At 38.6% G+C, this 27259-nt stretch overlaps 1 protein-coding gene across 2 annotated transcripts in view; it reads right to left on the bottom strand.

The window, feature by feature from the left end:
* Positions 1–10544: 10544 nt before the first annotated feature.
* PITPNM3 (PITPNM family member 3) overlaps positions 10545–27259 on the bottom strand; it is a 904027-nt gene continuing 887312 nt past the window's right edge. For both annotated transcript variants that reach the window (XM_077480456.1, XM_077480457.1), the window contains 9 exons: positions 23353–23547; positions 22873–23021; positions 17879–17995; positions 14419–14535; positions 13378–13526; positions 13099–13248; positions 12733–12916; positions 11719–11847; positions 10545–11152 (listed from right to left, as the gene is read on the bottom strand). In XM_077480456.1, coding sequence (XP_077336582.1) covers positions 10844–11152; positions 11719–11847; positions 12733–12916; positions 13099–13248; positions 13378–13526; positions 14419–14535; positions 17879–17995; positions 22873–23021; positions 23353–23547 — 1499 coding nt within the window. In that variant the 3' untranslated portion in view covers positions 10545–10843. The remainder of the gene's footprint in view (positions 11153–11718; positions 11848–12732; positions 12917–13098; positions 13249–13377; positions 13527–14418; positions 14536–17878; positions 17996–22872; positions 23022–23352; positions 23548–27259) is intronic.

The raw sequence follows: 27259 nt of genomic DNA, 5'->3' as shown, positions 1-27259 counted from the left end.
TGCCTAAAGTGACAGCCAGCACCCCCAGTAAAGGCCCCCAGACACGGGCAGAATGTTGGGAGGCATTTTCTGGTAAAAAAAAAAAAAAGAATGTCCAACAGAAGCCAGCTTCTTCCAGCAGCCGACCAACTCCCGATCAGCACTCTGAGACAAAGCAGAGATCGCTGATCGAGTGTTCTGGCGGGGAGGCGCCCCCCTGTCAAAACACAACATCTCTGCAGGGGAGATCGCTGGACTAACCTCGTATGGTTAGTACAGTGTCTCCAACCGGAGCAGAACGTGTTTTTTTTTTTCATGCAAGCCACAACTGTAGTGTGTACCCAGCTTTTAGGCTTTACAAAGCCTTAGGCCTCATTCACACAGGCGTACTACACTGTAGTGCGCCTGTGTGAATGTGCAGCCTTTTTTAATGGTGGCCTAAAAAAAATACTTTAAAAAACTATTTAAACTTGTAACCAGGAGCAGAAAACACACCACAATGCATGCAAAACCCAACATGCCATTTCATGCACTAACATTGCCTTTTATGAACCTTAAAACACATAAAATATGGCCAAAAAAACCCCCAGACCTGAGCCATTTTCAAAAAAGCACTTCAGTACACAAATGTAAACAGAATCTATCTATTGTATATTAGTAAACTTTGATATACTGTGGCTGTGACCTTGCAGCCTCTGCATCCCAAATGACATGAATGGGGCTGTCTGCAAAGGGATGCCCGCAACAACTGAGCATTCCTTTGCAGTTGTATGCTATGGAATGAGACCTAACAGGGTGCCGTTTCTTTTTTTTTCGGGAACATTCAATAACCTACATAAATACAGAAGTTGTCACTGCTGATCAGCTTCTGAAGTTAATAGTTTTCTCATAACAACCAAAAGGTCAAACTGGTTGGTAAGTTGAGCTATGGTATGTTCTGTCTTTGTTTAAATAGTTTTCTTACTCTACTTTGAGCATGCAGCTCCTCGTTCATGAACGACCCATAAGAATAAAAAACATGTAATTGCATCTTGTGTATTTTTGACATGTTGTCCCCCAAGCAGCGGCAGCCAATAGCATACATTTACACTATATCATATATATATATATATATATATATATATATTAGTCTATATGCACATAAACATTAGCACAAATGAAATCTGCATATAGTGTATGGGCACATTTTTGTGCTGAATCTTGTTGTCGGTAAAATCCTCTGTTAAGGCCTTAAACTTTTCGCTCAATAGAAGATCAGTAATAAAAACCAATATCTACAGTATTATCCATCAGGAATTGTCCGCTGATATCACCTTGTTTATTAAAATATAAAGGGACAGTAGAAATTTTCGTAGTAAAAAAAAACTTCTATATTATAATGTATGTCTACAAATACATCATGCTGGACTGAAGTCGCCTTAGTACAAATATGGCAGAAAATGAGAAATTGCACCCATTATAAGTAAGAAAACCTGTCTGAAACAATATTTGGAAAAAAAAAAAATTATATTTAAAAGGAAAAAAAACAGTGAAATATCAACTTTAAAATTCATGAATAGTTGCTAAGACTTAATAATGTAATTAGTATGTTTTCATTTAGTTAAAGGGCATGTAAAGCTTTTTTTTACCCCAGTGTTTTGTGCTTCTCTGTTGAAATGTAAAATCATATATTGATTTCCACATTATATTTCAATTATTTCTAGCCTACTCCTATTAATTTGAAGGATCTTGATGTTTGTAGACTTGCTTTTTACACATTTACTTCTTTGAACTTTGTAACACATATTCACTATGCAGCAATGCTGTGTCACACATTTCACAGAGCCTGCCTTCTGAACTACAGAGCTGCTGAGAGGAGGCGTTTCAGGAAGCGAAGTCAGTACAGGAATCGCTGTTTGCATATATAGTCCATAGAAACTGAAAGTAAACCACAGAAGAGAAGCTGCAAGGCATGTAGGGAATCCAGGAAGTTGTGGAAAGAAAGGGCCAGCCGAGATGCAGAACTTACAACATAAAAGAAAAATTTCAAGTAAGCTTATATTGGGTTGTCAGACATACAGTGTCTTGAAAAAGTATTCATACCCCTTTGAAATTGTCCACCTTTTGTCATGTTGCAACCAAAAAACAAATGTATTTTATTGGGATTTTATGTGGTAGACCAACACAAAGTGGCATATAATTGTGAAGTGGAAGGAAATTGATAAATGGTTTTCAATTTTTTTTTTTTTTTTTTTTACAAATAAATATCTGAAAAGTGTGGCATGCATTTATTTGTATCCAGCCCCCTTTACTCTGATACCCCCCAACTAAAATCTAGTGCCTTCAAAATCAATAAAATAAAATCAATTGCCTTCAGAAGTCACCTAAGTAGTAAAGAGTACACCTGTGTGTAGTTTAATTGCAGTAAAGATATAGCTGTTCTGTTAGATGTTAGAAAACCTTAGTGAACAAATGGTGCCATGAAGGCCAAGGAACACACCAGATAGGTCAGGGATAAAATTGTGGAGAAGTTTAAAGCAGGGTTAGGTTATAAAAAAATATCCCAAGCTTTGAACATCTCATGGAGAGCTGTTTAATTCATCATCCAAAAATGGAAAGCGCATGGCACAACTGCAAACCTACCAAGATATGGCCATCCACCAAAACTAACCAGCCAGGCAAGGAGATCATTAATCAGAGAAGCAGCCATGGTAACTCTGGAGGAGCTGCAGAGTTTCACAACTCAGGTAGGAGAATCTGTCCACAGGACAACTATTAGTTGTTCAATCCACAAATCTGGCCTTTCTGGAACAGTGGCAAGAAGAAAGCCATTTCTAGATTGTAAGCTCTAACGAGCTGGGCCCTCTGATCCTTCCTGTATTGATTTGTATTGTACGTGTACTGTCTGCCCTCATATTGTAAAGCGCTGCGCAAACTGTTGGCGCTATATAAATCCTGAATAATAATAATAATTGTTGAAAGAAAGCTAAAGGAAATCCCATTTGCAGTTTGCGAGAAGCCATGTGGGGGACACAACAAGCATGTGAAAGAAGGTGCACTGGTCCGATGAGACCAAAATTTAACTTTTTGGCCTAAAATCAAAAAGTGTGGCGGAAAACTAACACTGCACACAACCCTGAACACACCATCTCCACCCTGTTGTCGGATGCTTTTCTTCAGCAGGGACAGGGAAGCTGAGAGTTGATTGGAAGAAGGATGGAGCCAAATACAGGGCAATCTTAGAAGAAAACCTTTTAGCATCTGCAAAAGACTTGAGACTGGGGCGGAGGTTCACCTTCCAGCAGACTAATGACCCTAAACATACAGCCAGAGCTAGAATGGAATGGTTTAGATAAAAGCATATGCATGTGTTAGGATGGCCAGACCTAAATACAACTGAGAATCAGTGGCAAGACTATAAAATTGCTTTCCATCCAATCTGACAGAGCTTGAGCTATTTTTTAAAGGAGAATGGGCAAACATTTTACTTTCTAAATGTGCAAAGCTGGTATAGACATACCCAAAAAAAGACTTGCAATGAAAGGTGGTTCTACAAAGTATTGAATCAGGGGGGCTAAATATAAATGCATGCCACACTTTTCACATATTTATGTGAAAAGAAAATTAAAACCATTTATCATTTTCTTTCCACTTCACAATTATGTGCCACTTTGTGTTGGTCTATCACATAAAATCCCAATAAAATACTTTTTTTTGGTTGTAACATGAAAGAATTTGGAAAATGTCATGGGCACTGTAACTATTGTTTGTGTTGCTATTACAATGCTGATGTTATAAAATGAAAATTTTTTTTGTTAACCTTAACCTTTGTTGTTAACCTTTTGTTAACAACATTTGCTACCTGAGGCTTTCGAAGTAACAGCACTTCCTTTTTCAAGCAGACAATGCTCAGCCATTGCCATGCAATACAATTAGCAGCAGCCTTGTCAGTCCATTTTTCATGCTGCCGTTGGGCTGCAGATAAAAGGGTAAGTTCACCTTTGCATAAAAATCTGTAGGATGAACTTACACAGGACCCCCTCCTCACCCCCCCCCCCCCCCCAGTCCTGTTGACCTGCAACGCAGCGATCTCCTCACCGATCCGGGGCTTAGAAATCCCTGAAGCTTAATCTCCTAAACATTCCCCATCAGAAGAGCATTCTAATTGGTCAACGCCGTCACATGGGTGGCGCGGACCGATCAGAGCCCGCATAGCTCATCCTCTCAGCGGGGAAGGAGACGTGTGAATGCAGAGGGGATCCCTAAGACTTGGACCGGTGAGCGGCTATAGCAGGACTCAGAATGGGAGATCACCACACTGCAGGTCAGTGAGACTAGGGGGATCCTGTGTAAGTTCACCTTACAGATTTTTCTGTAAAGGTGAACTTACAATTTAAGCCTATGAAAAGGAGCCAGCGGAAGAAGTATGGACAGCAGGGTGACAAAGCTTCTGTTAATTGAAAGGCAGTGGCTTAGTGCCGTTAGGCCCCCATTCCTACATTTTGTGTTTTAACATGTGCAGCAGATTGCGCTAAAGAAGGCTATGTTATCAACAGAAACAAAACAAAAGTTGTAGTGGTTGCCATTTTTGTTTTGTTTAATGACAATACAATAGATAGAGTATGTTCAAATTTGTGTACTGCAGTGCTTTTTGCAAAATCACTCAGGACTGGGTGTTTCAGTGCATGAAAATGCATGTGTTGTTGCCCTTTGCATGCATTTTCAAGTGTTTTCCGCTCTGGGTTGCAAGCCTAAAAAGTTTTACAGAAACATAAACTTGTGAACCTAGCCTAACTGGCAGGATCTCCAAGTACTTTGCAAGCAGAAAAATGTTTTGTTAAGTAAAACTGTATACAGTGAGGCATGATACCAAAAGTACAAAAATAACTTTTGGGTTTACATACTATCAAAAATGTTTATTTTAGTTTGGATTAGGAGTATTGGAGTAGGAATGATTATAACCTTTGTTTGGTGTATCTTGCAGCCTGTGTTCTCACTGGAGACTTTTCTCCTGCCTTTCTGTGCTGGTGACTGATGCCTGGTGCCACTTGCAACAGGAAGAGAAGTGAACACAGACAGCAATAAAGACATGCTTACTAGTGGACGCAAAGGTTGAAGCCTCTGCCAGTGTTTTTATTTTTAATGGAATTTGCCTGTGATCCTGTGGGCAGGTGTTCTCAATGCATCTGCCCTATTGTAGTGCCATCATTATACTCAAATGGCGACCCAATGCAAGGCACCTCAGCTCATCACAAGCCATATATTGTGTGGTGGGAAAAGAAAAAAGGTTGTGTGTATTCATTGTTTTTTTTAAGTGCATCACTTTATGTATAGGCTGCCTTGATGCAAAGCACACCACAATGGACTGCACAAGTCTTAAAAGGTCCTTAAAAAAAGTGGAAGGAACTGGTAACATCAGAATTATGAAAATGGCGCCACTTTATTAAATATGCCATGCTCATATATAAGGCCTTCATAAAGTGTGAATTTTTTAACCTAATTCAAAATTTCCTTTTAGTAAATAGGATAGGATACCATTACCTTCACCTGATGGAAACCCAGTGCACAGAGTGCTTTATTGCACAATAAGAAACTGTATATAATTCAAGTGTGTGGCATAAGACATGCTCTATAGTAGACGTCTAACACCTATATCTTTTATATAGATAACATTTCTAACAGGACAAAGCCAACCAAACAACTATTAAAGAGTAAGCGTATATATAGACTACCAACTGTTGTAATAGCCTTTACTTAAAAGAACACAGAAGTGTTTTTACGAAACTTGTAAATATATACACACACTGCCTTTATGTTGAGTAGGATTCTTTATGTGCCCTAGGCAGAATTCAGTCCAAATGTCCCAGAATTGCCTAAAATCTCTTTATAAAAGACCTCTCAGGATGCAAAAGGTCAAGTTAGCATATTAAACCAATGCCAATAGATATTTACCTGGTCTTTTGGATATTTAACACTACCCTGCACTTTCTCATATCATACAAGAGGCACTAAGAGGTTTTGTGGTTTAATGAATGAAAGACAGTTGTTTTATCAGTTAAACATGAGCGTTAATAATTGAAGGCTTTTTAAAAATATAATGCAACAAGTTTGTACAGTCAGAGCATCGCCTACAATAATAAGGTAATATTGGCATCAACAGATCTTTACCAGTGGGACACGGACTCCTTGGTATACTTTTTAATGGGTTCAAGGTTTACTTTGGCTTCCTATTATTAGCTCATCAAACAGTTTGTAATTCAACAAATAATAATCATATATAGAAAAGTAATAAGTAATTATTTTAGTTAACTTGCTGCAAATTTCTACACAGGACTGCTGGTAACCAAGGTACTCACGCTGTACTTATGATTAGAGGACCCACATCAGGTGATGCATAGTAATTGTTATATTTTATAAAGGGAAACTGATGGCTCAATTTATCATTACAAACATAATTATTATTTCCGCATAAGTGGATGGAAGTTGGAATACTCAGCTTGTATCAGCATAGTGCAGTCTATTCCTGGGCTTCCTATGTGCATGGCACTTTATCACACATTTTTGTCCCCCTGTTACAGCTGTAGCAGGGAGAACAAAGATGTAGGAGCTGTTCGTATTGTTTAATGAGCTCTAATCCTGGGAGTTTCCCTTTCACTATATATATATATATATATATAGAGCTGAAAATCAATTACCAGTGAAGCCCCAATTCAGCTCTGATTTAGATGAGATAAACATAACTGGGCCCAACCAAACATTGGCTAATAGCTGATTAGTTATTGCACACTGACATGCTTTCTACTAAAATAGCCTGTAAGGGCTTTGGAGACACATACAACCCCCAAAAAGTATGGAATCACCACTCCTGGAAAATTGTTCATTCAAATGTTTAATTGTGTAGAAAAAAAATAATAATTACAGACATGCCACAAAACTATATTAATTTAACATTCCAACCTTCTGGCTTTAAGAAGCACCTAAAAAAGAAAGAAAAAAATTGTAGTCAATTGCAACTGTTTTTGTAGATGAAGCAGATGAAAAAATTATAGAATCATTAAATTCTGAGGAAAATATTATGGAATCATGAAAAAAACACTATAGTACACCACCAGTATTTTGTTGCACCACCTCTTGTTTTTTTAACAACTGGAATTCTCTAAGGTATGGATTTAACTATTGACAAACAGTATTCTTCATCAATCCGGCTCCAACTTTCGTTTATTGCAGTTGCCAGATCAGCTTTGCAGGTTTTTAGCCTTGTTATGGACCATTTTCTTTCATTTCCACCATAGATTTTCAATTGGATAGAGGTCTGGATTATCTTCAAGCCATGCCATTGACATTATATGTCTTTTTTGAAGGATAGATTTCATGGCCTTTGCCCTATGGCAAGATGCATTATCATCCTGAAAAATTATGTAATCATTACAAACATCTTTTCAATTGATGGAATATGAAAAGTGTCCAAAATCTCAATATAAACTTCTGAATTTATTGAAGATGTAATGACTGTCATCTCCTCCATACCTTTACTTGACATGCAACCCCATATCATCAATGATTTTGGAAATTTGCATGTTTTCTTCAGGCAGTTATCTTCATACATTTCATTGGAACGACGCCAAAGAAAAGTTCTAGCATCATCACCCTGCCCAATGCAGATTTGTGATATATTACAGGATATCCCTTACATTCAGTCATCCACAATCCATGATTGCTTTTCTTTAGTCCACTGAAGCCTTGTTTTCTCTGTTTAGGTGTTAATGATGGTTTTTGTTTAGTTTTTTTGAATCCAAATCCCATTTCCTTTACGCAATGTCTTACAGTTCAGTCATAGACATTGACTCCAGTTTCTGACCATTTGTTCCTCATTTATTTTGTTGTGCATTTTCTGTTTTCAAGGCATATTGCTTTAAGTTTTCTATCTTGATATTTTGATCTTTTACTTGGTCTACAAGTACGCTTCCCTTTTAACAACCTTCCCATTTAATTTGTACTTGATCCAGATTTTAGACACAGTTGACTGGGAACCACCAACATCTTCGGCAACATTCAGTAATGATTTACCTTCTTGAGGAAGTTTTTATAATACTCTCTTTAGTTTTAACTGACATCTCTTGTGTTGGAGCCATTATTCATGTCCATCAGGTTGGTGCAAAAAGCTCACCAAGGTGTGTAAGCACTTTTTTTAACTGCAGACTAATTAGCAGATGTTTTTTTTAGAACTGCAAAGTACATGGTGATTTCATTATATTTTCCTCGGAATTGAGTGATTACATATTTTGCCCTCTGCTTGATCTGCAGAAATAGTTTCAATTGACTACAGTTTTCTTTATTTTTTTATTTTATTTTTTTTAAGTGTTTCTTAAAGCCAGAAGGTTGGAATGTTAAATGAAAATAATTTTGAGGCATGTCTGTGATTACTTTTTTCTACACAATTAAATAATTGAATGAACATTGAGTGGTGATTTTTGCCAGGTGTTACCATCTTACCAACATTTATTTATAGATATATGCTATGAATGGTGTTACTTTATAGCATCTTCCCAGTCAATTAAGCTAAAAAGTTGGGATGTTTCAGTGCAGTTAAACATTGTGCTCTGTTACTGGATACAATTATCAAGGCAAAAGTGGGGCTATGGTCTTCCACGGTATCAAAGAGAAGCTGGTGTAATGAAAATACAGATCAGAAAGTAATTGTCTTTTATCAACTCAGAAGTGCAATAGTATGCAAGAAGTCTAGCCAAGATCACTAGAACCTAATCCATATTTTTTTCCCTGAAAGCACAAATGTCAAATGTTATAAGTGCTAAGGGTGGTTTGTGCTCCTTAAAAATTAAATGTTGTGGTTTACTAATAACGAATGTACCTCTCTTGGTTGCTTGTAAAAACCAATCAAACATTAGCATTGATTGATCTAGTGGAAGTCAACGTGTGTAAATGGTGTAGGTTACTTCACATTTCTATTGTAAATCCAAATAATATGGTGCAAAGAGATGCCGCTGGGGTCCATTGATGCTCATGTATGGTAACTGTGCATCCATCCACATACAACCAGCTGTGAAAATGAATGTTACTGGTACCCAATCCCTATCTTTCAGAACTGGGCATACTATAGATTTGTTCAGAACAAACAGCCATCTACCTGATAATACCACTATTTTAATGATCGTAGCACTTCGCTACTAACTCAGTGCTGTCTTAATTTAGACATTAGGACAGCATGAGGCTTTATATCTAATTTTCTATTTTCTAATATGTATGCACAGTGTAGCTAGCTAACAAGAAGTATCCAACTGGCTTGATGTATTGAATATTAATATAATACAATTCAAAGCCAAACCGGACACTAGATCAGTTTTTTATTACTGCTAAATGGAATGTTTTAAGTTTTCCTGCTTTTCATTCAAATTGATCTGCGACAAATGACTCTTGTGTAAGGAGCAAAAAATATATATATTTTGTCTAGTGTATGTAGCATTTTCAGTTAGTACAAAAAAACATTCTGTCTGTATTATGAGGCAGTATTAAAGCAATTTTTTTTGTATCAGATGGTCCTTAAATTTAGTGCATAATCAATTTCTGGCAGCTTAATATATGTCCACAAATAAAATTAGGAAATCTTTCTAATACTCTATAATCATTTTTCACTATACAGAAATGTAAATAGATTGACTTTCTCACTTTGGCTCATCCTCATGTCAGCAGTAGTTTATTAGATTCAGTGATTTCTTTGGTTTTGTTATATTTAAAACCATTTGGTTTTACTGGAAGTTGGAAACTTTAACAGAACCTCAAAGTGAATGATAGGGTCATTTTATTAGATGATCACGTGTAGGAGAATATAGAGCAGGACAACCTAGCAAACAGCACCTAGACCCATTTCTGTGGTTTAACATCCCTAGAAATCTCCATATTCCTATTTTTTTTTATTTTTTTTTTTACATTTAATAAGCCATTCTAATGCATGTTGGGAATCTAGCTACTAGATGTGTTTGAAGTCTATTCATAGATTTTATGTTAGCCTATAGCAGTAAATATAAAAGCAACCAAACCCTTTCTTCGCTCATGTTAACCTTAATTTGTACCACGGGTAGATTATATATCCTAGACAAGACGATACTGGAAACTCTACAAAGTTTCACAAGCGGGAGGTAACTGTAGCCTAGTACTGACAACCAAATGACACAGAGATCACCCAAGATCACGATAGGTGGAATAGTTTTCTTTTCTGCTAAGCTTCCATAAACTCACTCAGAGCTCAGTATACAGTAACAGGTGCATATTATTACATTATAACATAGGTGAAGAGAAATAACTTTTTGATATTAGAAGAATTACGTTTCTATAAAATCACTAGCCACCAACAACATCACTAATAAAGGCTAGAGTCTCAAACTTTCAGGAGATATTCTCTAATTCTTGAGAACTGTATTTATCTTAAAACCAGTGGCTTCATTCAAAGCTGAGATCAATCATCTGTTCTATCTTATGCCAGTATACACAAAATCTATATGGAAACAGAAACTAAAAACCAATAAGCTGTTAGTGTAACATTCATGATCCAATTACGTTACAAACTCCACTTCAAATAGTGCTCTTTATTCTTCTTTTCACGAGCTTCAATGTAATCTGTATAACAGTGCTGCCACTTACAAACATGGTGATATAGGTAAGGGGGTGTATTGAAGTCAGAGGAATGTGCCACATCCACAATACATCTTTATCCAGCAAATACATGATACATCCCAGTCTCTGTCTACTGTCATATAATCGAGTTGAGGGAAGGATCTTATTGGAAGCTACCACAGATCCATCATGTTGCTGTTTCCACTTTGCACAACTTGTCTGTTCTTCCACCTCTTTCCACTGTGCTATGTCTTCACTAAGGTGAGGGCTCAAACTTGTAGCCTGCACTTCTCACCCATGAAAGTGGATTTAAATGACGCTCATGGTCTTTGTCAGACTCTGGTTGGCTCTGTGCTCTTTCTGGTTTGGGGTTGCTGGAAGGTGGTTCCGGCTGCTGAACAGACATAGTTCTCCGGAGGTGGTTTCGTTTCCTCAGGAATTCAGGTTGAGTATGTAAGCCAAAACTGCCCTTTCTTAGGATCATTCTGGAATTATTCTTCTTAGGTCGGGAGTGGTGGCTAAATTCCAATGAGGCCAAATGAGCAGCATATCCTTCGCTAACAAACTGACATGGAACATAGATAATATATATTAGGTCTATTGAAACATAACTCCAGAATTTATATATACTGAATATACTTCTGTCTCTCTAAAGAGTAATATATGCAATAATTCATGTTATAATCAACAAAATGGGATTTTGCTATAAATTTGCATGTCATATTTTAATAACAGCAAGGCCTGTACACTTAGGACCTCTTTTAAGTTTAATGTATAGTTGTTTTGAATATATTCTTTTTAATCATTACTAGCAATAGTTTGCCCTCTTCAGAATTTTCAAGGCTGGAGTTATTATGAAAAATGTTAAAGAAGTGTTTTAGCAAGCAATACTATATGTGCAGGAGAGGCGCAGAGAGGGTTTGAGGGAAATGTGGTATGTCCAGAGAGTAGGACAAAGGGCAGCATTAGCAGAATAAAAGTACAGAACATATGCCAGCGGGTGGTATGTGCAAAAGACAGGTGCAGGGGGTATGAGAGTGACCAGTATGTGCATTAGAGCAGTGCAGAGGGTATGGTTTCTGGATTTCTCATTTTTTAACTAGAAATTTTCTTCATACAGTACATACTTACTTGACACTGATTTTGATACTTCTTAGCTGCACGTCCAACTATATAGATCTGAGAATATGACAGTCCAAGCACATTGTATACAGAAATGTCTTTCATTGATCCATAGGCTGCACTAATTTTGATGTGACACTGGAAAAAGAAAAATATGGCTTAAAAGTTTGTGGCGCTTTTAAGCAACAGAATCTTGATTGGAAGGCTGCAGTAACAGAGCAAGATTTGGTTCAAAAGTCTAAATAGAGAGATGCCAAGAATACAGATTTATGATATTTATGTAAAGGTAAGAAGAGTGAAAGTTCAAATAAGCAAAGCATAATAGAGCCAATGACAGGCTAGGTGACCAACAGTTTTGTCATGTTAAATTTGAAAGCAACTATTTGGCTAAATTAAAACACTTAATAATACATCTAACTGAAAATGATTAGCTCTCCTGCTGCCCGCACCACAAAACACGCTTTAATGAAGAGAAGACCTTTGGGAGGGTCCCTTTCCTGGTGTGTGCTTGGCTAATCTTTATGTCAGTATAAATTACTGTTTAGAGCATGATGGTGCTGTGACATATGACCATGCTTTGTCCTTTTTATGTTTTATCTTGTGCTTTGTACTTTTTTGTAGTCTCTTTGCCCCCGCTGTCTCTTTTTATTTTCAGTTGCATATCCTATTTGTGACGGCACTGAGGCATGTTCACTGGCTACGGGGCGTTGCTTGGGTTTATGGGTGATTCCCCCAATTGGGTGTCTAATTTTTTTTTCTGATTGGTCAATTGCACCAGGAAAGAAGACCCAGAGCTTTATGGGGGTAACGTGGCTCTACTTGTCCCCATTGGCCAGCTGGATTTTTTTCGCTCCTGTAGGCAGCTACAGATGCTACTTTCTGCCTGGGCTATTCACAGTGGTAGGATCTTCCTGGCATCTCCTGCCCTGCTGTGCCTGCCTCTCTCTCTCTCTCTCTCTCTCTCTCCTTAGTGTCTACTAAGTCTTCTCTGTGTGTATGCACACAGACAATTATGTTCTATACCTCTTGCATGAGATTTCGGAGGAATATTGTCTTCTGGCGCAATGGGTCATGTACAAGTCCATCAGAAAAGAAGATCATCCCTTGGGGAAAGTTGTGCTGTGATAACCAGGAGACCACTCTTTGTTTCTGCATATCTGGGCGACCAGTGATGTAAATAATTAGATAACCAAGATCTTGCCAGTGCCTGAAACAAAATATGTTACACATATGAGAAAGGGAAGAGAGTCTTGTCTCTTTATCTTGCATGACCTCGGTTTATGGATTCTGCATAAAATCTAGGTTTTTAGCATTATATATGCTTTTGTGGCAAAACCTAATTTTAAGAGACTTTAATTTTTTTGGCAGTATTGTTACAGAATACTTCACCTGACTACGTCCACTGCTCCGGCTCTTACTTTTGGATCACTACCCATGATGGAAACACTGGCTGCAAATGATCCGTCAATGCTAAAAACTACACACTCCATTCCCGGGGGTAGCACTGTGAGGTAACTCTGTGCACTGCTCTGATCACCCCTAGAGTAATAAGGAAACACAGAAAATTTGCATTTTATAGCATGGATGCCTTATTGCTTTTTAGTGAAATCAAAGCTATCGATTATTGCCAAATGATATAAGATAAGTACTGTCTGTGAAGGCTCTCACCTTACAACCATCTTGATGGGGTACACTCCTACACCCAGTCTCTTATCCTCTGGCACACTGTATGAGACTCGTCCACTGCTGTTAGATATTTCAGTATCAAAGTAAACCCATCTTCCACTAGATGGCTCAGTCATAATGAGCATGTCCACCTAAACAGGACAGAAATGGTAATTCTTTTAATATTTTTAAATGTTATGACGTTTTTTTCTAAAGACTAGAAAATAATTGACTTCAACTAAAAGATTGTTTTTTATATTGCAAATATGATTTGTTCCAGCTACATTCACCTTAAGTTCATCTATGTCCGGCTGAACTCCAGGCAAACCACAAAATACACAGCTAAAAATTCATACATGCTAGTCGTGGTATCTGACAAATGATTTGCAATGATGTTTAGCCAATCTTTTGATCCAGTCAGCCATCTCAGAATGAACAGTTATACCTTATGTGTAAAGATGTAAATGCATTAGATACTGTATGTATGTACATAAGGGGATCTTCAAGAGGATGTTGTAAATCTCCCTACTTCCCTGTTTGACCTGCCCCTGCTGTGGGGTGGATTTCCCCACTGGAGAAAGATTGAATCTGTGTGCATGGTGGGAAGCAGTTGAAAAAATAATATAGCAAGCTTATTCACTAAAGCAGTGCCTAAAATTCCAGTACTATGCAAAGTGCAATAACCTGCGAAGATCAGACTTGAAAATCTTTGTGTAATTAAAAAAGTATGTGCATACATATCAAAAAGTCCATTTGTTACATATCCTAACCAAACATTCTTTAATGGGCCTTTAGACATAATAATTGGCACCACTGAGCTATGGACATGTAATTGGTAAATGCACCCCTTCTATTTACTTAAGCTAAACAAAGAATCTTGAACTTTAGAAGATTTGTTAAGCAGCCATGGCACACTGATGTTACTGATACATAGAAAATTAATAGGTATAGCAGTAGTATTGTTTAAAGTTTAAGGATGCAGGTGATAGGATCTACTTGACAACTTGCTGTGGCCGAAAATTAGATCATATATGTGGCAAGTACCTTTTCTCCTGTCAAGGCTACCATGTCCAGAGGGCCGTACATAAATCGACCAACCAGGACCTGCAAACCACCCTCCACTGCAATCACATCGTTGACTCGATGATTGGCTGTGACATTCTGAAAAAAACAGATTATTAATGGACAAAGAGTTGTTCTCATAACTATAAAATCCAAAAAAACAGCATCATCATGTAGGCACACATCTATCGATCTACAATTTTGCTCATACGTTTATATACTTCTGTCAGGGATGGTAAGATGTAGACCATTTTTAAGAAAACCTCAAGTGATCTTCAAGCATCTGGGGTAGCTTCAAGGGGGATGTTTCATCTCTCTCCAATATATGGGAGATGTCCTCTTCTAAGAGGTAGTCCACAATGCTTCACCAAAACTGAACTCTTTGCCAAATTTCTTGATGGTTACTAGATCCCCCACATTGGAGGCATTGCTGCAGGAGGAAAACCTATGGCCAAAAACTGCCCACCTTTTACACAACACAAGGGGAAGGGCAGACAGCAGCAAATGGAAAAGGAAAATTGTGTTGGTGGTTAGGAGGAGTGTTGGGGTGGTGGCAGTTAGAAGTGGCTTCAAGAGGGCTTTCAACCCTCCCTGATAAAAGAAGAAAATCATGTGGGAATCTACCAACAATATCCAAGAGGAAATACAAAGTGCTCCACTCCTAGTCCGAGTGGCAAATAATCTCTTAGGGAGTAAACCTAATGAGAAAATGCTGGCTGCCCTCTTATAAGGTGTCTTTGGTTTGACATATGTTACTGGAACAAGCAAAACTGTCCTTTGTGTGTGTCAAGTCACTACATATTTGTGCACAACAGTGGTGTGCTCCTAAGCACCCCTTATTTTGTGCCCCTGTTTGCCATAGCTGGCATTATATTTATTACATCGGGTGTCTGGAATCACTGCACTGGAGGCATAGCTGCCATGACATTTAGGAAACCCTTTTGTGTACTGTGAAACAGAGAGGGTTGCACAATATTATGTAGTCCACCACAGTGCAATTCTGAGTAAAGTAGCATAATAAAGCATAGTAAACACAGGTAGCTGTACACTAGCTTAGCCCATCACACTGAAATTCACTGTAATGGGGTACAGTATAGCACTGGGTATAGTACTTTACAGCAGCAACCATCTCTTCCTGAACAAATTGGGGTTGATTTACCAAAACTGGAGAATGCTAAATCTGGAGCAGCTCTGCATTGAAACCAATCAGCTTCCAGTTTTTTTTTAATTGTTTGCCAAAGCTTAATTGAAGAAGTTGAAGTTAGAAGCTGATTGACTACCATGCACAGCCGCACCAGATTTTGAACTCTCCGGTTTCAGTAAATCAACCCTATTCTGACAGTTCTCACTATCTACTCCAGGTCTCTCCCACACACTGGGGTTTATTTACTAAAGGCAAATCCACTCTGCACTACAAGTGCACTGTAAGTGCAGTTGCTGTAGATCTGAGGGGAAGCTCTGCTGATTTTATCATCCAATCATGTGCAAGCAAAAATGCTGTTTTTTTTAATTTTCCTTGCATGTCCCCCTCAGATCTACAGAGCCTGCACTTCCACTGTGCACTTGGAAGTGCACAGTGGATTTTCCTTTAGTAAATAACCCCCAATGACTATGTATATCACCACTGAACTGTATAAAGCACTTTTCAGCAGCACTGTACATAACGTAGCCTCAACTATCTCTTCCTGAAAACACTCTGAGCTCCCTCTACTCCAGATCTCTCCAACTGCAACTAGCAAAAGACTACTTCGAATTCTGACTTATATACGGCTGGAACATAAGAAAAATTCTATTATTGCCCTTCTAAGCCACATGGCCACAGTTCAGAGGCCAGAAAGTAAATTATTAGTAAGTGGTTGCTAACGCAGCAAGAGGATGCACTTGTTTACCATTTACCCCAACTTTAAATGACTTGGACAGCAGAAAGGCAGAACTCAACATGAAAGGAGATTTGTCAAGTAATTTTATGCCCTGTGCACATGGTCAGAAATTCTGACGGAAAAGGTCCAATCGAATTATATTGTCGGAAAATCCGATTGTGTGTGGACTCTATTGGACTTTTCCCGTCAGAAATTCTGACTGAAAAAATTTGAGCGCAGGATCTAAAATTTTCCGTCAAAAAAATCCGATCAGACCTTTTCCGATCGTTTGTAGAGAATAACGACGGACAAAGTGCCACACATGCTCAGATAAAATTATGAGACCAAAGCTATTGGCTACTAGCCTCTACATAGTCCCGTCGTACGCACCGAACATCACCACGTTACCAATGATCGGATTTTCTGACAACTTTGTCCGGAAAAAATCAGACGGATTTTGTGGTAGGAATGTCTGACCATGTGTACAAGGCATTACATTTGAGTTGTCAAAATAACTATCATTTGTATTGGTATTACTTTTGCTATAGCTAATTTTATTAAATGAAAGTATGCTGTGACCATAGATCTCGTTTTAAGTGGTAATAAACCACAGCTTAAAAAAAAATAGAAAAATACCCTGCAAGGCTATGTCGAAGCTCTCCAGCGGCATGCTGTCACTGCTGAGAGTGCTTCCATCTTCACCAGGTCTTCCTTTTGGGTTCGCCTTCGGCTACGTGAGTGGCCTGGAGCCGCGATGATGCCACACTTGCACATGTGCATGGGAGCCCTCGTTTACGGCACAAACTCTGAAGGACCAGCAGGGTATGCCAGTGATGTCAACGGCTGCATGCAGTGTGAACATCTCCTAAATAGTGCAAGTTTAGGATATATTTACTGTACCTACAGGTAAGCCTTATTATAGGCTTTCCTGTAGGTACAAGTAAAAAAAGTGAGTGGACTACCGCTTTAATATATGGGGCATACAGGGCTAAAAGCATGTTCTCCCAGAAGTGCTAAATTCACATTCGACCCAAGGAATCACAGCCTTATGAGCAGCTTTTACTGGTGCTACCCCAGAGGAAATATGTAAAGTTTTATAAGTTCATGGACCATTATAATGTTTTGTTTTCTGCAAATTTTCTGAGCAGAACTATTTCCATGTTTCTTAGTTTGGGCACTAATTAAACCTTTTTAGAACATCATCCCTCTTATGTGTCTAGTTACTTATTAGATATATGTTGCCATGTTGGCCCCAGAGGACTGAAATAATACTTTTTATACCTTTGCTGATGCCACTACATGTCAGAATACTTCTGCTATCCTGCTTCACTAGATTCTAGTTACAAGAATGGGGTAGGCCCTTATAGTTATCATTGGCCCTATGTGTAGGTAGGCAAGTGGAGCCATTACCACATGTATGCCGGAATGTATTGGCAACAGGAAAGGAAATGTATGGTAAGTATGACACAATTTACCAGTTCTGGAATAGCAGAATTTTAGTTGTTGCCTGAACATAATAATCAATCTTTAAGAAAAAGCAGAAAAACAAAATTAATTTAGAGATGTGGGTGTGGGCAACATACACGCAGTTTGACGTGATTCCTCTTTCGAAGCCATTTCTCTTGCCGACTGGAAGGACTCATATTCATTGTGTCAATGCCCTCCTTCTGCTGTATCTGCACACTCTCATACCTCATGAGCTGAAAGACAGTGAAGACTGATTAAAGGGAGTATTGATGTCAAAACATGCCTGTGCTGCAGCCAAATGAATCCCAGCTGAAAGATGATCAATAATTAAACTCTTTAGGCAGATATACAAGAGTAATCCAGAATGTGGTGTCTAACAAGTAGTTATGATCATTACAGTGCATAAATAACAGACAGTAAAATAGAAGTGTTTATTCTTTGATCCGATGCACCAGCAGCTGAACGTTTCATGATGAACATTATAAATATAGTGAAGTGTAGCACTTGCACTCTACTGGATGTGTACAAAGGATTTCAAAAATATAGTAGCAGAGTCATTTAGTAAGTAAACTATGAAAAATGACCATTGGTCTACATTAAAGTGGTTTTAAGGGCTCAGTTTTTTTTTTTAATTAAAATAACAAACATGTTATACTTACCTGTGCTGTGCATTGGTTTTCTAAATTCCTATTCTGGGGTCTCTCACCAACACTCTTGGCTCTGTCTCTTCTGCATCTGCCCCCCACAGCAAGTGCTTGCTATGAGAGCAGACATTGGGCCCAAGCCATGCTCTGGGTATCTATTGACACACAGTGTGGTTCAGCCCCACCCCTGCTCACAGGATTTTATTGACAGCAGTAGGAGCTAATGGTTTCTGCTGCTGCCTCTGTGTCTGTGAGGAAAGAGGGAGTAGTAATGTTGCTCTCTGGCATAGTGTTGGGTGCTGGATCAAAAGAAGGGCCAGGTAAGTATGGGGGGATCTTATACTGTTTTTTTACTTTAAACCACTTCCAGCCCAAGGACGTCATATGACGTCTTTGACTTTTAGTGGTGATATCTGAATGATGCCTTCAGCTGCAGGTTTCTACAGTGCTGAGAGTCCAGGAAGGTGGAAATTTCCATTACAGCCTGTATACACACCCACATATGTGATGTAAATATCATGTGACCAGGCTAGCTCTGAGAACAATAAACTGTTCTTTCCAGCATAAAAGACTCAACTGAGCATGTGCAGGTCGGCTACTCTGCCTGTGTTAGCTGGCTTTCCCCAGATAGACAGTGCAGGAAGGAAGGATCTGTCCATACAGGATAAAACAGCATTTTTACACAATGCAGAGGATTAACCCCTTAAGTTCCACAGTGACTATAACAAGCATGCTATGCTGTATGTACAGACTGATTTTACTGTTGTGGGTTTAGTAACACTTTAATGCATAGAATGCATTAAGGTAAAAAAAAAACCTTTAGCACCAGTTTAGATCTACTTAATTAAGGCACATAAAATATTTACTTGCTACAACTATTTTAACAGATCCATAGATACTCAATTTTCTTTGCCAGTCAAATTCACAGGTTAGGGGCACAAAATATAGAGCCCCCCTCATACCTCAGACCTTGCCGGTAAATACTACCAACTTGGAAATCAATGTGCAAGAGCAGTGGAGGCTAAAAGGCAATTCCTCCAAGACCAGGCAGGGAAAAACTTTATCCAATTCCAGGGACAGTCCAAAAACCAGGCCCCACAGAATCACAGAAAAAAAATTCCATCCCTGGCCTGTACCAAGGAGTGAGGGTCATGTGGCTTCCAACGGGATATGTCAACTCTAAGAATAGACCCTTGATAGTCCTCAAGGCTCCACGCTGATCCAGACCCATGGTATACAAACTGAGTAATCCTGATTTCACACAAAGTGAAGAAACCATCCAAGGTAGTCCTGGAAAGAAAGCTTCTCACTGACCATTGTGAACACAGTTCGCAATGGTCAGTGAGAAGGTCTACAGGGCTACCGCTAAAGGTTGGACTTGGTCTGTGTGCCCTATGTGAAATCTTCCATATAGTGCTACAGATGGAAGATAGTTTTTTGACTATTAGACATTGCGGCAACTTTGAAAGTTTTATACTATTGGAATAGGCGAATGGATTCTGGACATAGGAGACTATCGTAAAAGACTCCCCTGTGACAGGATCAATCAAAAGCCAACCTACCACTGCTGTCCCGGTTTCCATCCAGAGAGGTGACCCCTCTTTCAGGCCCATACCTACATCTTGGTGAAGAAAGTAGAGATTCCTTTTCCTTCTTTCAAAATAAATGTGCAAAAATGAACTATCCCTGAAGAAGGAGCTTATGACTCCGTAACGCGTAGGCTACATTGGACGCACAAAATCTTTTTTGTTTAAGTGTTCTTAAATCTTCTGAATGTGCATACGTACAATGTGATAAGAGTACACCTTTGGAATAATAAGTATAAAACTGTCTTATGGTTTTATGAATATGAATATATGAAGGAAATAATGTTTTTTTCTTTTTTTTTATGTTTCAATAAAAGTATTTTATATATTCCTATAAACTATTGTAGAGTCACAGTTTATGCCTAAAAAGTCCCGCATTTGTACAACATTGGCAGTGAGACATAACTAACAAGGGGTACTTACAAACCACTGCAGAGCAAGAAGGTAAATGTGTGACAGAATCAGAGGCTGCCCTACAATAGTGCATAGTGAGACATTATCAACAAAGACCACTCACAATCCACTGCACAACAGGAGGGGGTAATAGCATGTGTGAACAAGCCACCATAGGCCGCTGCATAACACTATCAAGCAAACATACTCACAGCCAGTGACACAGTCAGTGACTAAGTCCCCATAGAACACTATACAACAGTACATATAGAGGCATTACCCACAAAGTAACATGCAGAGTCCTGTATTGCAGAAATGATCAATGACCTTTCATGCCTAAGGCACCAAAGACTGCAGCATGAAAAGTTACAGATTGAGACCCCCAGACCCAGCTGTACGTCTGCTATGTGCAATGCGCCAGTGTCCTCAGATGGGACATCATCTATATGAGCTATTTAGGACCACTTGAACCCATGCAGCATCCTCAAATCACTATGTTGTACTGACAGGAGCACACAGAGTCAGTCTTCTGTACAAGAGCAGTACAAATGGATTTTGAAATGAAGAGGCTGTACACTCCGAAAAAATTGCAACATGGAAAAGTTTCCCCAATGTTTTTTTTTTTTTTTTGCAGCAAAAAGGGGTTAAAGTGATCAAAAAAAAGAGGTAACTATTTGTAAAATACTTTAAATTGAACCCATTTTTGCTGATAAAAAAACCCTTGGGGGAGCTTTTCCATATTGCAAGAGAGTGTTGTTTACCTAGGGACACTAGCAAAAAACCGAGGCTAACTGAAAGTGTGGGATTATATACTTTGTCCTATACTGTACAACTATGAAATGTAGGTTACTCTGACCTCTTTGCTTTGTGACTCTTGGGAGGTCCACTAATTATAATGGGTTGGCATGGGCTCTATCCGCTGTCCAACTGGCTGTCAGAGACTGTACTGTGTGTATGTATGAGGAATTGAAACCCTTCTCATGCAACATCCTCCTACTGTGTGCATCTATGTACTTGAAGCCAAGCGACATACACATATAAATAGCCACAATATAAGCCAGGTATGGATTAAATATTAAATCATGTTATGTACTAGAAAAAAGTAATGTAATGGGTCTCGCAGAAGCACATAAAACTGGAAAAAGGATAGGGATACTGCAAGTCAGTACAACTCAACTAAATTGCACAATGCTGTCTATCTAACAGTGAGAGCTTTTCAGACAGAATCGGAGAGCAGAGCTATGACCTCATTAGTGTGCTGACTTTTTCATTGTCTGTTCACAGGCTGGATTATTTCTCATCATAAGTGTATTCTGCAGAGAGGTCGCAGGGTGTGCAAGACCTTGCAGTGTTGTATGGCAGAAATGTCTGGATCATAGGTTGAAAAGAAATACAAATCCTTTGGAAGTTGAAACACTTTGCATTTATGTGTTTAGAAGTGTATGCTGCTTTTTGCCCGAAGTTCAAATTCTGAGCATCAAACTAGTCACTGTGCAAAATATTGATCTATCCTCTCCAGCCCTCCCTTATCACAGAAAAAATTAAAACCAGAATTCAACAACTAGGAAAATGATTGTACTTTTCAGCTAAGCCATAGATGCAGTTTACAGTTCAATTCAACTAAAATAGATTACTGTAATTTATTATTTGTTTATTAGTTTATATTTGATTACTATTTGCATCAAATAAAATTTGTTGAAATTACTTAAAAAAACCTTTTTCAATAACATGTTAATGGTATAAAGAACATAGCAAACAGGCATAATTAAAAGATATTGTAAAAGTTAAAAGGCACTTTATCTTGTCTGGAGATGGCTTTCTAACTAAAAAAGCTCAAAACTACCGTATTTGCCGACGTATAAGGCGACTGGGCGTATAAGACGACCCCCCTAGTAAATCAAACAATAATAAACCAAACCTATACCACTTTTGGGTTACAGTCTATGGGAATTGTCCACCAAAATGCATTTAATAACCCCCCTGTCATGTTCCAGATTTACCTGTCCCTCTTGGGTGCCTGGGACCTCAAAGGCAAATAGCAGGATGTATAGTAGTAGGAGATCAGTGAATGGATTTACCCAGGGAAGTATGGTGAGCAGTGTATTATTTTAATGAATACAACGCCTGCTTGGATTGGCAGAGGCTGTAGCATCATCAGCCCTTGCCTCTCTCTCTTTCTCTAAGCCAATCCGAGCAGGCTACTCTATGTAGCCTGCTCAGATTGGCAGAGGTTGTTACTCCAATCCAAGCAGGCTCTGTATTCATTAATAGAATACATCGCTTGCCGGGATTGGCTCAACGGCGTATACTGTTTGTAGCTGAAGCCACATACAGTATTAGGGGTCTGACATCCATCGGGCAGCATTGTATACCTGTATACCCAGCGTATAAGACGACCCTCAATTTTTGGTTATTTTTTTAAGTGTAAAAGGTAGTCTTATACGCCAGAAAATATAGTATGTTTTATTTCAATAAATGATGTCTTACCTGTCTCAAAATAAAGGCCGCCACATCTGTTGACTCCCAGTAGCTGGCATGGAAAAGATGAGGCAATGCCACAGTTGGGAAGGCAGTGAGCACATCAGGACAATATAAAGCATAGTCAATACGCTTTGTTCCCCACCAGTTAGCTGTAACTATAACCATGAAAGACAAAAACAAAATGATAAAAATTGCTGGAAACTGTTCATGCCTGCTGATATCTGCGTAACACATAACAACAACACATTGAGAAAATCAAAATCATATTTCAATTTGTGGTCCAAAAAGCACATTTTCCCTGCAAAGCTCTCATTTGAACCTTGGGTGGGTTGGCTGTATCTAAATGAATCTATGGGAGATTAAATCATTTTATCCAAATGTTTCTGTATTAAGTCTGTTCTCATTTAATCAATTGTGTGATTAGCATCATAAAACATCATTGTGTAGTTGGTTTTCCCTTAGAAATAGGTTTGAAGGTTGACTTACCGTTCGCAATCTTTGCTGACGGCAAGCTTTCTGAAGAACTAGACATCTCGCTGCTCATGCTCACCAGGCTGGATTTTCTACCTTTTACTTGGGTGGGTGTGGATAAATTGGACAATCCAGGAGTCTCTGTAGAGGGGGAATTGCTACTTGTGGAATTTTCAACAAACGCTGCACTATATGCTTGAATGGCATCCACTGGGGAAAAAAAGGAAAGCATAAAGTACTGTGCAGTCACCGTTCACCGATAACCAGCATGAGCAACGTGAATGAACATTTTTATTCACAGAAATGTATCACTTATTTTAGCTTAAGCAGTTGTTGAAGAGAGAGCTCACCTTTGTGCTCTTACATAACATTTATTTGGCATCACTGTGACTTAGCGATAGAAACGTGGTTTTGTAATGCTGATGTTCTGGGATTAAAGCACGCAAGAAATATAAATTTGTATTTGCATCTTCCAGCTGCTGTATTGGCAGTTCTGTAGCTTAGTACTGTAAAATGTCTGTATGGTGTTTGCACCATATAATGTAACGGGAGATAGTATAGTTACAATACAATTCAAAACAAGAGGGTTAGGAAAGCCCTGATCATGAGAACGTACAGTCTAATGGCAGCATTCCTAAGTCCTTCTGAGGCTCTTGTTTAAACAGCTATCTTCATCTTCTTCCCCCTCCCTCTCTCTGCTTTCTTTGCCGAATAAGAAGGGATTTATTATAATTAGTTGCACACCAGCTATCCAATTCTTATTTTCAGCAGCTGAGTGATATATTGGTGCGTATGCTCACTATCTGCCCTCTATGCCCACCATGGGGGGCCCCCCACCACCCCTGCCTTGGTAGTCATCGAGTGCTGTTCCTCTTGGGTAAGCAATTTAGTAATCACCTCCCCCCCATCATTATTATTTTACATGCTATTAACCACTAGCCGACCAGCCATTGTCATACTACGGCAGGTCGGCTCCTTCCCAAAAATCCCCGCAGGTGTATGTTGGTATCTTAAAGGGCGATAGCAGGCGTGCACGCAGGACCCGATGTGCGTGGCCGGCAGGCACAATGTCTACCGGCCACCCACAATCGGGGGCACGAGAGCCAGAATGGGGATTTGTGTGTATAAACACACAAATCCCCATTCTGACAGGAGAGGAGAGACAGATCGTCTGTTCCTAATTAGGAACAGAGATCTGTCTCCTCCTCTAGTCAGTCCCATCCCCTTACATTTAGAAACACTCGCTAGGGAACACATTTAACCTTGATCGCCCCCTAGTATTAACCTCTTCCCTACCAGTGACATTTACACAGTAATCAGTGCATTGTTATAGCACTGATTGCTGTATAAGTGTCAATGGTCCCAAAAATGTGTCAAAAGTGTCCGATCTGTCCGCTGCAAAGTCGCAGTCCCGCTAAAAATCGCAGATCCCCAGCATTACTAGTAAAAAAATTAATAAATAAGTGCCCAAAAAATGCCATACATCTTTCCTCTATTTTATAGATGCTATAACTTTTGTGCAAACCAGTCAATAAACGCTTATTGCTATTTTTTTTAACAAAAATATGTAGAAAAATATATATTGGCCTAAAATATATTTTTTTCTTAAATTGTCATACTTTTTTATTTATAGTGCAAAAAATAAAAACCGTAGAGGTAATCAAATGCCACCAAAAGCAAGCTCTATCCATGGGTAAAAAAAGGACATCAATTTTGTCTGGGTACAGCATTGCACGGCCACGCAAATGTCAGTTAAAGCAACGCAGTGCTGTATCGCAAAAAATAGCCTGGTCATTAAGGGAGAAAATCTTCCAGGACTGAAGTGGTTAAAAGTGCCATTATGTTATTATGTTTCTGTTACAGATTCCTCCTGAAGAAGCAATTGTTTTTGCCACAAAACATGTAGAGGATTGACTGTACATTGAGGATTTATTATATCTCGTGTCCTCAGCTTATGTCTGAGGATATCATATTACGATCAGAAATTGTCTATATTAGTCCAATAACATACGATTGAAGATGTTGTTGTTGTTTTTATTCATGTATGTGGATAAATGCTCCTTTTAACATTTTTGTATGAATACAAATGATATTTTTATTATGTCATTGTAAATATTTGGGTACAGAGACAGTAAATTTTTCCCTCTTTCTGAGGGCATAGTGGGGGTTGCCCCCAGTCTTCCATAATTACTACTGTAAGGATGATGGTACCCCCATATCCCTTAATTCACTGGATTCTTTAAAGGCTCATGCTTTATAATGTGTAGGGGCAATGCAATCCCCACAACCTAAGTGCATAACCTTACATTTTCAGCATTTAAATGTATCTGTAGGCAGATATAATTTAATAATTGATGTCTTCATTTTGTAACCTCCTGCAGTATAGTTGGGAGAGAAAAGGGAAGCAATGTAAGACAGTCCGGCTTGATTACATTAAACATCTAACAAATGGAAATTGGTGTTTTGAAAGAGAGCAAGTAAGACAGAGAGTCCGCAAATGACTTGATCAGTGAGCTGCTGCTCCATTACCATCCAATGACAGTCTTGATCAAGCTTGACTGCTGTAGAGAAAAGTAAGTAGTCAAAATATGACCTTCTGAAAGGTATGTTGAATAGAAATTTCTGGACTGAATTAATAAAAACTGAAAATAATAATAATAAAAAAAAAAATATATACAGTCCAAAACTCCATAATATTGAGAACCCTTTGAATCCATTTAAAGGATTCTTGCCGATCAGGAATTTTTACTAATAACTGTGCTTTAGCCAATAACAGCCCTTTGTTGTGCTCTCCAATCCTTTGCACCAAAATGGGAGGAGGAACTAGAGTCCAGTGTTTGTTGTGAGCAGAGAACTGGCAAGATATGTAGAATGCAACCTTCTGTTCTGTTAATGCAATGGTAGTGGAATCTATCCATGATTACAGCAATGCTACTATTTTGCTGTTTAATCTGCTGCTCTATCCCCATCTCTTCATTTATTTTACAGTAAAACATTGGTTTGAGAGTTATTTGGTTTGAGAGTGTTTTCCAAGACAAGCAACATTTTTTCACAAATTTGGATATATAAGCGATGTCTTGATATACAAGTATCCTCACGTCACAACTGAGTATAAAAGAGAGGCTCCTCTAAGTGTAGCAATATGGTTACATTTAATGAAGGTACAACATTTAGCAACTCACATCCTCCCAACTCATCATCCTCCGCACCACCATCAATGTCATTCCTTCCACTCTACCCTCCATGAGCTCTTCAATCCTCTCTTTCAAATCGCTCTACTGCAGGGTAGTTTTCCAGGTCACAACTGCAGATTGGCAGCAGTGAGAGCCAGTGGTGCTGGGGATGGTCTATGTGGACAGCTTTACCCCAGATGCCTTCATACTTAGATCTGCCTGTTTTAATCATCAACCATGTAAGTTGCTAAATGTACCTTCAATAAATAAATAATATTGCTATACATAGAGGTGCCTCTTCTCTTTTACACTCTGTAGCTCCTGCTGGATTTTGCTTCTAATACCCTTGTGGAGGCTTTCATTTGTGGATGGACATTTTATGGTTACACAACCTGGTCACATTGCTATAATCATTTTATATTAACTGAAAGACCTATGAATAAATAGTTGTGGAACGAATCATCTGAGTTTCTATTATCTTATGGGAAAATTCACTTTGGTATACAAGTGCTTTGGATTATAAGCATGTTTCCGGAATGAATTATGCTCACAATCCAAGGTTTTACTGTATAAGGATTCAAGTTGTGAGAACCTTTAAGAATATTTGGTGAGGTTTCCAAAAAAAAACCTATCCTATTGCCTGTTCATCTCCTTTTCTCCCTATTTATTATTGTAAGGTTGCACATCATATTCACTGTAAACCCATGCCATGTTATTTAATTATTTGGCCTTTCTTTGGACTGTCTCAA

The sequence above is a fragment of the Lithobates pipiens genome, unplaced genomic scaffold, assembly GCF_037356315.1.
Source record: "Lithobates pipiens isolate NorthernLeopardFrog02 unplaced genomic scaffold, aLitPip1_a1.2 Scaffold_16, whole genome shotgun sequence".
Taxonomy (NCBI): domain Eukaryota; kingdom Metazoa; phylum Chordata; class Amphibia; order Anura; family Ranidae; genus Lithobates; species Lithobates pipiens.
This window is presented reverse-complemented; position numbering and strand designations above follow the sequence as displayed.